The sequence below is a fragment of the Rhea pennata genome, unplaced genomic scaffold, assembly GCF_028389875.1.
Source record: "Rhea pennata isolate bPtePen1 unplaced genomic scaffold, bPtePen1.pri scaffold_33, whole genome shotgun sequence".
Lineage (NCBI taxonomy): Eukaryota > Metazoa > Chordata > Aves > Rheiformes > Rheidae > Rhea > Rhea pennata.
Window position 1 is genome coordinate 745,530 of NW_026907680.1, and position 13,591 is coordinate 759,120.

General features: G+C 42.8%; 1 protein-coding gene across 1 annotated transcript; it reads left to right on the forward strand.

Moving 5' to 3' along the window:
• Positions 1-287: 287 nt before the first annotated feature.
• LOC134154668 (transmembrane protein 209-like) lies at positions 288-13,391 on the forward strand. The gene is made up of 16 exons (XM_062601348.1): positions 288-448; positions 1,155-1,207; positions 1,972-2,098; positions 2,215-2,273; positions 3,014-3,145; positions 4,123-4,361; positions 4,773-4,981; positions 5,454-5,625; positions 6,578-6,649; positions 7,786-7,882; positions 9,111-9,236; positions 9,673-9,770; positions 11,762-11,876; positions 11,977-12,074; positions 12,672-12,745; positions 13,337-13,391. Exons 1-16 carry the CDS (start codon positions 288-290, stop codon positions 13,389-13,391), a joined length of 1,887 nt encoding a protein of 628 aa, XP_062457332.1.
• Positions 13,392-13,591: the final 200 nt, after the last annotated feature.

Below are 13,591 nucleotides of genomic sequence, written 5' to 3' on the forward strand. Positions count from 1 at the left end.
CTGCTCCTCGTGGTGAGGTTTGCAGGCAGGAGCAACACGTTTGGCCAGGCTCTGCCGTGGGGCAGCCGGGGGGTGTGCCCGCACGCGGCTGTAGTGGGAGCCGAGCAGGGGAAGGGTACGGCCGGGTGTGGGCACGGCCGGTGGCGGCCAAGGCGGGCGGCAGGGTGCGGGGGGCGTCGCGGCCGCCGCGCTGGGGCCGCCATGGCGCCTGGCGCCGCTTGCGGCCGGGTCGGGCAGGCGCCGTCGGCCAGGGCGTCCGGGGCGGCTGCGCGAGCGTCCCCCTGGCAATGGCATCCCCCTGGCAACGGCGTCCCCCTGGCAACGGCATCCGGCTGGGATCGGCGTTCCCCTGGCAATGGCATCCCCCTGGCAACGGCGTCCCCGCCCCCGCGGAACTGCCTCCAGTGACGTCACGGGTCCGCGCGACCAATCGTTGGAGGCGGCTGCGGTGAGGGCAGCTGCGGTGAGGGCGGTGGGCGGAGCCTGGGCCTGGGGCGGGGCCTGGGCGCCCTCGGGGGCGGAGCGGAGCGGAGCGGCGGTGTCGCCGCCCTCCCGGGGCGCCTGCTCGTTGCGGGGCCGAGTCTGCTTGTGGTCGGCGGGGTTTGGCTGCGGGGGAGCCGGGGCGTGCGCGCTCAGGGCCTGTCAGCGAGGCCTGGGAGCGCGGCGGGCCGCTGGCAGGTGACAAGTGTCCGTGCGTGTCGTGGTGTGTGCCAGAGTGGGGGGGGTGTGGGGAAGGGTCTAGGGTGGTGGAGGTGGGAGAGGGCTGTGCGTGTGAAATCCTGTCATTTCAGTTAAACCGCGTGTTCTCTGAGGTAACTCTTGTATGTTTGTGTTCAGCGAGGAAGTAGCTGAGAGGTTTTGAAGCCTGTGGCCGGGGGAGGCGTGGCAGTTTCCTGCGCTGATGGGAGGAGCAGGGAAAGTGGCCAGTGTTACTGCTGTTGTGTGCGGCATTTTGTGGCGTAAAGGCGGGGGGGTGTGCGGAGGGTCTGGAGACGGACACGGGCGGGGGTTTTCAGTAGGAAAGCGGCCGGGCTGTGCACGGGCGAACGTTGTTTTTCAAAAGCGGAGTCGTCTCCTCCGCCCCCCTCCCCGCCGCCGTTAACGGCATCTCCCCGGCAACGGCGTTGCCCCCCGCCCCGCCCCTCCCCCCGCAGAACTGATTCCGGTGACGTCACGTCCGCGCGACCAATCGTTGGAGGCGGCTGCGGTGGGGGCGGCGGGCGGGGCCTGGGCCTGGGCCTGGGCCGCGGCGCCCTCGGGGGCGGAGCGGAGCGGAGCGGCGGTGTCGCTGCCGACTCAGGGCCTGGCAGCGAGGCCTGGGAGTGCGGCGGGCTGCCGGCGGGTGACAAGCGCGCCCGCGTGTGTGTGTGTGTGTGTGTGGCGTGGTGTGTGCTAGAGTGATGAGAGGAGTAGAATATGTAGGAAGCGTTATTTCTGTTACATAGGGCATTTTGTGGTGTAAAGGGGGGAGGGTGTGGGGAGGGTACAGAGCTGTCCTGAGCTGACAGAAGGAGATAGGTGGGTGTTTTCAGTAGGAAAACTGCCAGGTTGTGCAAGATGTTTTCTTGGTCTGTTTTCCTTGCTTGGAGAAGGCAGTGTTGCCTCAGCATTCCGAAAAATGCTATTTCTCAAAAACGCTGTTGGAATCTGGCTCTCTTTTCTGTCCTCTGTACCTCAGTGGAGAAAATGGAAACTGTTTCACTGTGAAGAGGTGACAGTGCTTATGCAGTTTATAAGAGGAATATTGTTTGGGGTTTTTTGTTTTTGTTTTTTGTTTTTTGTTTTTAAACCACTGAAGCTCATTCTTAACACCACACACGATTTGGTACCTCAATGTGAAGTCCTTTTATGTAATTTCTTTTTGCTTTTTTACTTTTTTAAAGGTCTTGTACAGAGTGAGAATCTAACTGTATATAAATTTTCAATCTTTAACTTTCTTTGTGTGCTTCCTGTTGCAGACAATGGCGGCAGAACAGATTTCTGCAGCTTCGCTCCTTGACAGGACTGTGAAGATTAGGAGGGAGGCTGAAGAGCGGAAAGTGGTCTGGGCCTGGGGCCTCCTTAATATGTCTGTTGGGGGGATGATATATACTGACATGTATGTTGATTGTTATATCTGACTCAACTAAGTAAAGCATTCTACTTTGTATATGCTTAAATATTTCATAGGACCCAGTTACTGTTAAATTGATCGCTTCTTCCTTTTCTTTTTAGGACTGGAAAACTTATAAGTTCCTATTACAACATCGCATTTTGGCCGCTCTGGTATATTGGTGAGTTGTCACAGCATATGAATTAGTTTTAGGGAAGAGGGAAGGTTTCAGCCTTCATTCTTCTTGCTGGGGAAAGCATTTTTAAGGTTTGGGGTTTTTCGTTGTTGTTGTTGTTTTTTAATAACCAAGCTTCATTTTGTTTTCCTTTATCCCTTTTGGTGCTGTTGGAATTTCATCATTTTAGTGACAAGTAAGAAAGAGTGTGAAGAACAGGTTTCCTACCTTAAATGTGTTTAATGTGTGCAATAAGGCTTTGGGGAATAGTTGAAATAGTAGCGTTGTGTTGTATTGTAGGGCTGCAGGACATTTCCAAATAATCAAATTTGGTTTCAAATGAGTAGGCTCAAAAGTAATTGTATCTAATACTATTAGCGGATGAAAAGGAAGAAGAGTGAGAGCAATGTCAGGTAACGAGTGACAGAAGGTTTGGCAGAAGACACTTGATAAATAGCATGAAACTTCATTGCAGTGCTTTGTATCCTGTCTGGAAAATACCTTTCGCTTTTACAAATACATATTGTAGCAACAGAAATGAATTTCAATATAGAAAGGAAATTTATCTCTAATGGTTCTTGCATGAAAAGGAGAAGTTGTCTTACGTCCGTGCTCAGACTGGCAGTTATTGGTAGCCCTAACAATAAACTATTCTTGATTTGTGTATAAACTTGTTTTCTCAGATCATTTACTGTTACTCCTGTTTATGGTGCCTAGCATGATAAAAACCTTTGTGTTTGTTCTAGAGCTTGCGCTTGTATCCCTGTTCAGTCTGAATGCCTTATTTGATTTTTGGATGTACTTCAAGTACACAATGGCACCAACTACCTTGGTCATGACTCGTAGACAGCAGATCCTTCTAGGGATGCAGAATGCAGGTAGGTGTTATAAATTATAAATACTTTTTTTAAAGATGATATCTTTCTCAAGCCCATGAATCTTTAGTGAAGTGAGTTCTCAGTTACCTCATCTGACAAGAGCAGTAAGATGAACTAACTGCAGCCTATAAAAATTCAAAATAAAAGTGATAAATTGATGAGCAATTAAGGGGAGAAGTGGAGAGGAAGCAACCAATACAAAAGGAGAGTGGGCTGTTAAAGGGCAGTGAGAGAGTCTTAAACTTTATGAAGCTGGACAAGGAATTTGTAACCTATAAATGGGATTGAGAACAAGGCAGAGTGTATAGGTTTGTATTTAAATTTGGTATCCTACTATCATCATACTGACTGGAGAGCGCCAAATTAGAAAGAGAAAAGAGACCTTAGTGTGCAGTCTGAAAATGACAGGCTAGAGAGCAGTTGCTCTGAAAAGTTCTGAACGTCTAAGTGATGTTGTCAAATATAGAAAAACTTGGCAGAGTTTGAAAATACAGCAAAAGCAAGGTGCTAGTACAATGTGTTACATACTACTAGGCTGCCTCCAGAGAAAGAGCGGCAGATACGGGAGTAGGGTTATATCACCGCAGCTGAGGAGTGTAATATCTGGGTTTGCACAGGTAAATGAGACATTAGATGTGCTAAAGACACATGAAGCAGGCAGGTAGAGTAGCTGACCAAATAAGTTAAATAATTGCCTCGGGCTATGCAAAGGTGCTTGGTAGAATTTAACTGAAATTTTAAATTGTAGAATTTGTATTGAATTATGATCACGTGTCCCAGTTTTCTGATTTTTATGTCTTTGGGGTTGACTGCTGAATCCTGTAGGGGTCAGACTAGAATAGTCTTTTTAGTGTCCTAGAATTTCCTTAAGGGAAGAGAGTTGTGTATGTGTGTTTTGCTGTGTATTTAAAGTGAGGAGGAGAGTTCTGGGCTGCTGCATGTACAGTGCTGATTGTGGTTTTTTTTGCTTATTGCAGCGGTACAAATAATTCCAGCACATGAGCTGGCAGCGAAGAAAGTCCCTTCTTCTACGCCTTCTCCTAGAGTCCAGGGTCAAACTGTGCTGAGTTACAGCCCATCCCGGCCCTTCAGGGCCAGTCCAAAGTTTACTTCTGGTTGTATCTCAGGGTACAGCCCTCAGCGGCAGGCTCTGTCAAGCAACAGCGCTTCTTATAGCAGTGCTTTAACCTATTCACCAAGCAGCAGCTACAGTAAGGTAATGACCAAGGTGGCTTCAAGGGGAACGGTTTGGCTTTGCTTATCGTGTCCTTGTGTTGTGCTGTAAGCCATTGGAGGTGTGCGGCCGGCAGTGGAGGGTCCTGTGTGTGTGTTCGCTTTGTTTGCAAAGCAGATGAAATTTGTCTTGTCAGTATTCATCCTCTTTCCCTGGTGTTAATTTATTTGTTTTAGAGTAGCTAGATTCTTTCAGAGCACAGCAAAAATAAGAAACTAGAATGTAACTACAAAATAGCAAAAACCTTCCCCCAAACGAGAGCATATTTTATAGCAGCAGTCAGCAGAGTAATCAATTCTTATGTTGAGTCGATCTATTCATTTAGTTTATAAAGTCAAAATGGAACTCTCACTTTCCTCATGTGACACAACTGTTTGCTTTTGTTTCCCAAAGCTTTCCAGCTTCAGCTCTTCTCCTACTGGTTCACCATATGCCTCAAGTGTTGGGCCAGTGGAAAGCACCGGGCTAAGGTCTCGTTGCCACTTTTCACCAATGCGGTATAATTCCCGTATGAGTCAAGATGATGAAATCACAGACCGCAAGTCACTGCAAAAGTACCTTCGAAGCGAAGAAGAGAAACAGCGTAGACTTCAATTGGGTACGTAAATAACTTCATGTAGCCTGAAAAGCTTGGCAAGGAGGGGATGTTGGTTTTATTGATGAGGAGTGGATGAGAAAAGTTGGAAAAGATTCCTGCACAGAAAGAGAGCTGCTGAAGTACTAGTCTATATTATAGATATACTAATAATCTCTGTAGCATTTGTTGTGTATAGTGGACTACAATGAGTTGAAGGGCTTTATCACCTCGATGAGAGGGATATTTTGTGGAGAAGGCAGTTGAGCTAAAGGTGGTGAATTACCTGCAGGCAGTTTTTGTCTGGGATAGGGACAGTGCCTTATTAATATAAAGATGAAATCAGTGTTTATGCAGACAGATTTTGGTGTATGTATTTATGATAATTCATGAGCACATCTCTCCTGTCAAAGCCTTAATATAGTGACCTATTGCCTGCAGTGTTGCTTCTGTGATTACTTGGTGATAATTTTATGGCTGTTCAATGTCATTTCAGCAAGTTCATGTTCCAGCTCTCCTTCCAGCAGCCCAACCTTTTGGAACTACAGCCGTTCCTTAGTAGAGCAAGCACAGGTGCTGAGAAAGTACCAGTATCAGGTGGCTTACATGCCCCAAGCTCCATCAGCACACAAGGACGAAGCTCGTCTGAGCTCTCCACTGACTGCAGAAGAAGTAAGCTCAGCACCAAAGGAGCCAAGAGAGAAAAACAGGGCTCTAAAATATGTGGCTCCATCCAAATGTGAACTCCGTCAACGGTGCTAGAAAGGGAGAAATCCTATAGCATTTAACCATCTTCATACAGCTTGTAAGACTTTTTGCCACAACGGGTATACATTTCAAATTCCGGACTGTAAAATTTTACAATTGTAAAATTGTAAAATGATTTCTTCCTTGGTGAACAAGGTACCTGTGTTTAGGTGGAAAAGTGACTCCTGAGAGAATTTCAGGTTTCATGCTTTGTGGTCTTTGTAATTAACTAATACTCACCGTGTAGGCCACGGTGGAAAGCTGGAAACTTCTGTTGGTTTGGCCAACTCTTCAGAATTATTTTATCTGAAGTTGTTTAATATTACTGTGTGTCTGAGAACAGACAGACTTCGAGTTCAACTCAAGAATGGTGGTTGCGGAACTTTTTTTTACCATTTTGTACTCTGGATAAAATAAACTTGTGACATAAAAAATGACTGGAAACTGACCTGTACCTAATGTAGTGAAATAGTTGAAGGTGTGTAAAATTGTTCTCCTTTACACTTGTGTCTGGAATAAGTCTGATTCAAAAGAATGTCATTAACGTAGCTTTTAATTAAATTTGATCTGTTTTCTTTATGTCGTACATTAACTTAGTCTACCCTGCAACTTGGACCAATTTTATCCTAACAGAGCAGGGAACGCAAAACTGTGCGTTTGGACTCACGGGAGATTTAGTGTACTGTGAAAAGAGAGTAGGAGAGTAGTATGGTAAGCTGCTGTAGAATTCACATGATACAGCCATTAGATGAGAGTTCTGGAACAAATGCAATTTGAATTATGTGGTGTGGCTGCGGTCAGAAAACGTCGTAGGCCCTAAAAACTCTTTAGTATTCTGTTAGGTTGCTGTATGTAGGTAATAATGTTCTTTCCATAGGTTTGGGCAAGGGTGATTGTGAATCGACGACAGCTTGATTACCTGGATTCCTGGACCGCTAGGTTCAGAAGTGTAAGTCCGGCCCCTATGAACTGCCTGTTCTTGCTGTTAGAATAGGTACAGCAGAATGAAAAAGTACCTCAGTGCTCCATGTATACCTAAGGAAGTGAAAAGAATTACATATTTGAGTCTATTTGAGGATTAGGGTGGGCTTGGACATGGAGACTAGAACAGCATGCTTGTAACAAAGAAGTATTAGGACACATTTTCAACCTGAACTTTTGCACTTGCTGACCTAGGTGTTTTCTGTTCTGAAAACTTTACAGCTGTAAAGTTCACCCACCTTTGAATGAAGACACGTGCATCTTAACACACAGTGGATGTGAAAAGACTTGTTTTTTCTTTCTACAACCCAATTTTCTGAATTTTTTCTGTTTTTTTTCTCCTGTATTTCAAACTCCTTCTGGACTCAAATAAAGCATGGGAAATGCCAGCCCGTTGACTTTTTCCAACAGCCTTGAGGAGTGTAATAAAAAAACAAAAAGAAAATTTTGGTCTTAGGCAATTGCTTTAGCAGAGGAAATACAATCACATACTATGACAAAATAATTTGTAAGCCTAACTTTGAATTACCCCTTCAGTCAGCAACTATCACGTATGTAGTTCTTCTAAGTAGTGGGACGAGTGAAAAGTAAAAGATTTCTATGAGATGTGGGGTTATGACTGTTCTGTACCAGATTCCTAAGCATCTGTTCATAAACCTACAGGCAGCTTGGCTTCAGTTCCCAAATCGTGTCACATACAAGTGTCACATATTGTGTTTATCAGGCCCTTCATTTCCTGAAAGGGTTTTGAGAGGGAGTGGACCCATGAAAGTTTAAATTACCACTATGAGTGACGTGCAGTGCCTCAGAATACCCCTTTTCTCATTGTTCAGGAAAGCTTTATCAGTATCACTGCTTTCTGGAGATTTGTTTTCCCAAGTCCTCTATAGTGAATTTTTGGCATTTTAGAGGGTCTTTCTAGAGCCAATCACCCCTATCTAAATTGATGCTCTTAATTACTTTTCCTCCTTGGTTGACTTCAAAGTTCCTGTTGTTAAACTCCTTTGTGATTGTAACAGTGATGCTGACTAGAGAGTAAACTAACATTTTTGTCACATTCTTGTTGCTTCTAAGCTTTTTAATTTTTGCATTTCTCTTTCCTAGTGGATTAATGAGACTATTTTAGTGCCACTTGTACAAGAGATTGAGTCTGTGAGCAGTCAGCTGAGAAGAACGGGGTACCCAGAAATGCAGGTTGGAGGTATGATGATAGAGTAACTGGGGGGTTCGCTGTGGTGGTTGGTAGCAGGCCACCCCATAGCAGGGCACTGCATAGGTAGTATAGAAAACAAGTCTGCTAAGAATTACAGTTCCGTTTCCTGTTTGTATTGGTGTGATCTTTGCTTCATGTAATGCATTTTACTAAACTGGAAGGATTCTTCATAGGATTTCTGGAAATACGGATAAAGGCATGCTGATGCTGCAATAGCATAAAATTCTTAAGCCTCTTGTTTCCTCTGAATTCATTCCTGGAGAGTTAAAGGCTCAGATTAACATCCTTGTATCTTAAACTGTCAGAAAACTATCACACGTTGCAAGGATGGTTGCCCCTCAGACGGTTGTCCTTGCCAATGAGAAGTCATCTTATGACTGTGATAATAATAAATCTATAGACCTAGGAAGTATTTATTTATTTATTTATTTTAACTTAAATTAATTCTGTTATCGCAGGCGATTAATCGTTTGCATTTAAGATCTAAGATCATTTTAAGGTTAAGATACATTAAAGTTTATTTATTTATTTATTTTAACTTAGAATAGTTCTGTTATCACAGATAGGCTATTAATCGTTTGCATTTAAGATCTAAGATCATTTTAAGGTTAAGATACATTAAAGATTATTTAAGTACTAGGTGTAGCACTAAGTGGGGTTGGGGAGGATAATCTCAGGTGGATTTTGGAGAGCTATGGGCATTAGAAGAAAAGATCTTTTTGTTGGGGCAGTTTTTTTTTTTTTTTTGGCCTGTTTGTAGTCTGTCCTCAAGATCTGCATCTGTTGTGGTGCCTGTGAAAAACTGATCACTTACTGACCTCATCTCTACCTTGCTGCTCTGCTGCTGCTTTTAAAATGGATGTTACTTCTTCCCTTTTTCACACCATATGTTTCTGTTTTCTTATGGAATGCAAGCCCTTCAGATAAGGGTCTGTCATCTTTTGCGACCGCACAGTGCTGCATAGCGTTTATGTTCTGTGGTTTAAGGGAGACAGCTAGTACTTCACTGGGATTGGAAACAAACATTTGGAGTATTGGATAAGCTGTTAACTGTGTATAAATCTTAGTAAATTATCTTAGTAAGTTACCTTAGTAAATAGTGAGACAAAAAAGCCAGTTCCTCCTTGTAACATTGCATTTGTTAATGCCTTGTAAGGGAGGATGTTCAAATTTCTGTCGTGGATGCAGATGTCGTGCTGGCTCTTGTCGCATGCAGAAGCCAGCATCAGCAATCTGAAACAAGCAGCACTTGTTAAAGCTCCAGTCATGCCAACTCTGTACGCTATAATGCAGTATTTGGATATTGCAGCGAACCAAGAGTATTTGTTTGAAAGGATCAAAGGTATGTGGTCTACCATACTGACTTTAAAACGTTTCCATTAGCTGGGTCAAGCGTCGGTGGTGTCAGATACCCCGTCAATTAAGAGGTTTGAACTACAGTCACAGCAGGGAGAAGAGCTGCTTTTCAAGTAGCAGAGGTAGTTTTTGCAACTTCCTCTTTTCAGACCAATGTAATGATGTGGGACTTGGCATGGAAGTTTTTATTTCTTCTCTCAGTTTGGGGTGTGAAGTGTCCTATTTAATCCCTTCATTAATTACCAATAAAAAATACCTTGTAAACTCCACTCCCCTAACTTTATATCTTTATAAGCACTTCCTTAGTTTAATTTTTCCTATTTTGTGCACTGAAAATACATGCAGTGTTCTTGAAGCTAGTGTCAAATATGTCCTTCTTGCACCTTCAACCTCCAGTAGCTGAATAAATTTTGTTTTTTCAGAGCTTTCTCAGGGAGGATACATGAGCTCATTCCGATGGAACAGAGGAGGAGATTTCAAGGGCCGTAAGTGGGATGCTGACTTGCCCACTGACTGTGCTGTAAGTTTTCAAAGAAGGCTTAATATAACTTCCTAAAGTGTGTCTTTCAGGGTAGATTTTTGTGTGTGGTAGCAATTAAGTCTTTTGAGGAACATGGTCAAAATCCTGTTTGCCTCACGATCCTGATATTCTCATTGTAGTCAGTGAAATTATGCAAGGAATAATGCAAATGGGGTTGGACATTGTGCAGATCACAAAAATGTGATTTCATGTCTTAGTCTTAAGCCAGCCTCTTATTTAGACTCATCTGAGATGTCAGTCAGGTAACTGTTTTGGGAGCAACCTGACAGAAGGTTGCGGATTTGTTAGAGCAATATTCTTACCTTATTAAAAAAAAAAAAAAAAAAAAAAAAAAAAAAAAAAGTCTGCTTTAACCAAGTTTCTCATGCAAGATGAACCTTAAAATTTTCTTTTGCTGTAATGGTTAGAAGAACAAACGGATTATTAAGTGGCGTGTCTTGATGTTTATTTAATTCAGTAATATTTCTTGAGAGATCCACAGGCATTACATTATCTTATTTGAGAACAGACTTGTAGTCATGCTTAGCCAATTAATGCAAAAGGTCAGGAGAAAGCACTTCAGTGAATACAGTGACTTGAAAATTCAACTGAAATAGTTAAAAGAAAGGCCACAAGATAACCCAGGGAGTGGAGAACAAGCTTCACGTGTGACTCTTCAGTTGAACTCTGTATTTGAAAGGAGAGTTCAGGTGATTTGATTCCCTCTGTAGATGTTCAGTTACTGGGGAGAAGCAGAAAGAAGATTCATATGCAAGTTTTACAACCTTGCTGACAAAGATGCAACAAGATTGAATTGCTGGAAGCTAAAGCTGAGCAAAATCTGTCTTGAAATAAGATTTGATTTTCTAGTTGTGAAGATGACTAAATATTTGGGACTGACAAGCTGGGAAGCAGCTCTGGCTATCTTGGTAGAGAGCAAGCTGAGCAGTTTGAAAGTATTAAAGACCGTAACACAGACCATCACACCCTGAATTCATTGTCTTTTAATGAAACCAGCTAAGAGAGGTAGTGTTGGACAATGTACTAAACTTGTAAAGATTCTGGGAAGGAAGTTCTGATATAACAGATGAAATTAATATTGAACACTTGTCTCGAAGCTTTGGCATTAACTTAAGACAATAAGTGCCAAATGAAGAGTTTTTAACGGTAATGTTAGTCTCATTGCGTGCAACTTAATGCAATAATTTCCGCTAGACCTCTTGAGGCTTTGGGCATTTAGCCCATAGAAATTCTTCTGTCTGCCAAACAAATCCTATGTTGAACACAGGAGGTATCATACTACAGAGTAATTTGGTCACGTTGCACCCAAAGAATGTTGAGAACTCTACTGTAAGAGTTAAAACACAACATGCAGTACTGCGATTTTCTCGCTGTTAGCTAAGAAGATACTTGTTCTAGGACTTTCTTCCAAAATGTCGAAAGCTGGTAAGATTCATGAGCAGTTCAAGTTTTTCCATTGATTTTGTTCTGCCATTTTTGACAAGAGAGGAGCAACTTGCTGGGTAAGTGTAGTGTTTGGAAAAGTTGTCATTAGATCGGATCGGCCTCTCTAAGCCAAATCTTTGCAGCTAGCGTAGAAACCATCATGAAATCAGGTATCTTGTAGTTTGTCCTATATATGCTATTCGGATCTGTGACTTTGCAAATTCTGTGAGATGTGAAGATAGTTACTTGTATGTCAGGAGTTCAGTTCACATGCAGCACCTTTTTAACATGTTGTGACTGAAAGGGTTTCATTTACAGGAAGAATAAACTTGTCTTGATGTCTGTGGCGTGCCCTGGACCATTGAATTCAGTGCTCTAAGTGTTAAGCTGCCTTGGGCTTCTAAACATGGTGGGATTAATTAAGTCCATGATGCAGCAACAGACTCTCAAATACCCTAACTAATGTCTGAGATTATGGAAAGAAAGCTGCTGTCCTGTCACTCTTCTTAATGATGCTAAAATGAGATTTGTTTTTGTTTGCACAGATCCTTATGCACATATTCTGCACTTACCTCGATGCCAGACTGCCCCCTAGCCCCAAATACCCCGATGGCAAAACCTTCACTGCCCAACACTCTGTTCAAACACCAGATAAACCAGGTATTGGCATTCTTGGACTGCTTGTTTAGCTGCTGTTTCCTGCTTGGATCCCATCAGCGCTCTTAAAATCCCTATCTTATTTTAAAACTTTAATTCACAGACATTACAAATGAAAATGTATTTTGCATCTACCAAAGCAACATCAATCCACCCCACTATGAGCTGATCTACCACCGCCAGGTCTACAATCTGCCCGAGGTATGATCGCATTAGTTTTTTCTGCTGTCAGGAAACCTTGAGCAGACCTGATTGGTTTCTTTTTCATTCTTCCTTTTCCTTTGGAACTAGCCACATCGACTGAATATGTAGGCTGGCTCAGTGCAGAAAGCAAATGTTACCACGATCTTTGACCATCGTGTGGTATTTAGTCTGCTGCTGAATGATAGCTTCAGTGCCTAACTTAGGTACATCAGTGCTCAGGCAGCAGCTTCCTCTTGTTGTTTATTTTCTGATGATTTATTCTAAAATCCTAATTTATGTAAGCTCTGAGATGTGTTGCTATTCCTCAGTGCCAACAAGACTGATGCTTGTCTGTAAGAGTTTTTGGAGGGAAACATCTAATCTCAATATCAAAATACTAGACAAAATACTAGATGATATAACAGGCCGACAGGGTGCACACTGCAGTATATGTATCTTGCAAAAAGTTTTGAAGGAAAAATTGTGCTGCTCCACCTAAGATCAGGACAGGGGATGACAGTTGTTTTAAATAGGACATTCTAAGATATTAGTATGGTTGTTTGCATTTTCAAGTGATTTCATTTCCAATGTTTTTTCTCTTCCTGTGGTATTCAGGGCAGAAACAACATGTTCCATACATTGCTTATGTTTCTGTACATCATAAAGACAAAAGAATCTGGGATGCTTGGGTAAGTGTCAAACGTTCCGTATCATTGCGCTGCGCACGAGATCTGAGCAGGAGCTTTCCGTTTTGAAATACCGTAACTGAAGTTGCTATCATAGGACGATACTGATGGAATTAAAATGCTCTTCTCATTTTAAGTAATGGCAGCCTTTTTACAAAATCATGTCAGTTTTGTGTGCATGAGCGTGCAGGAAATGTTTTGTGCTTTTCTTTGGTCTTGTGCTGGCTGAAAAATCCTGTGGAGCCCATGCTGCGGAACAGTGGCCTTGGCCAGACAACCAGGTTGCTACCTTCTTGCTAGAAGTACTGTGCTATTTATAAACAGGAGACAGACACTGCCATAGTGCTGTAATCTCTTGGTTTTGGCATAACAAGAGGAGTTTCGAGTGTACAGTGAAAGCTGCACTGACATAAAAGCAATGTCCGGACTTTTTTGTTCTGAAAGAGCTGTCTTTAATTCGAGGTGAAACGCGATACCTACATAAATGTTAAAATGCTGATGTGCGGGATTGGCAGTTTTTCTTGTAATGAAGATTTGTTTTAAATAGGAGCTTTAACTTACTTGTGTCTTATTGTTATAATGCTGTTTTTGCAGGCGAGTGAATTTTGGTGCATCAGGAGTCAACGTTCTAGGGGTGTTTGGAGAGTAACATCTCTAGCAGGACCGCAGCTCAGAAGAACGATCCTGCTTCTCCGACAAGACGAACTGAACAGCATCGTTTCACTTGTTGCCTTGAATATGGACTATGAAATGGGATAATTTAAACTCTGCTTTATGGACAGAGGGGAAATGTTTGTAATTGCTGTACAGTTTTGGGGAGGATACTCTGTAAAACGTTTTATTGTTTTT

Bases quoted from the DNA above. Each gene is read 5' to 3' on its own strand.
- LOC134154668 (XM_062601348.1), top strand. From the start codon at position 288: ATGGCATCCCCCTGGCAACGGCGTCCCCCTGGCAACGGCATCCGGCTG. The intron at 449-1,154 runs GTGAGGGCAGCT...CTCCCCCCGCAG, and splicing joins AATCGTTGGAGGCGGCTGCG to AACTGATTCCGGTGACGTCA. The intron at 1,208-1,971 runs GTGGGGGCGGCG...CAATGGCGGCAG, and splicing joins AATCGTTGGAGGCGGCTGCG to AACAGATTTCTGCAGCTTCG.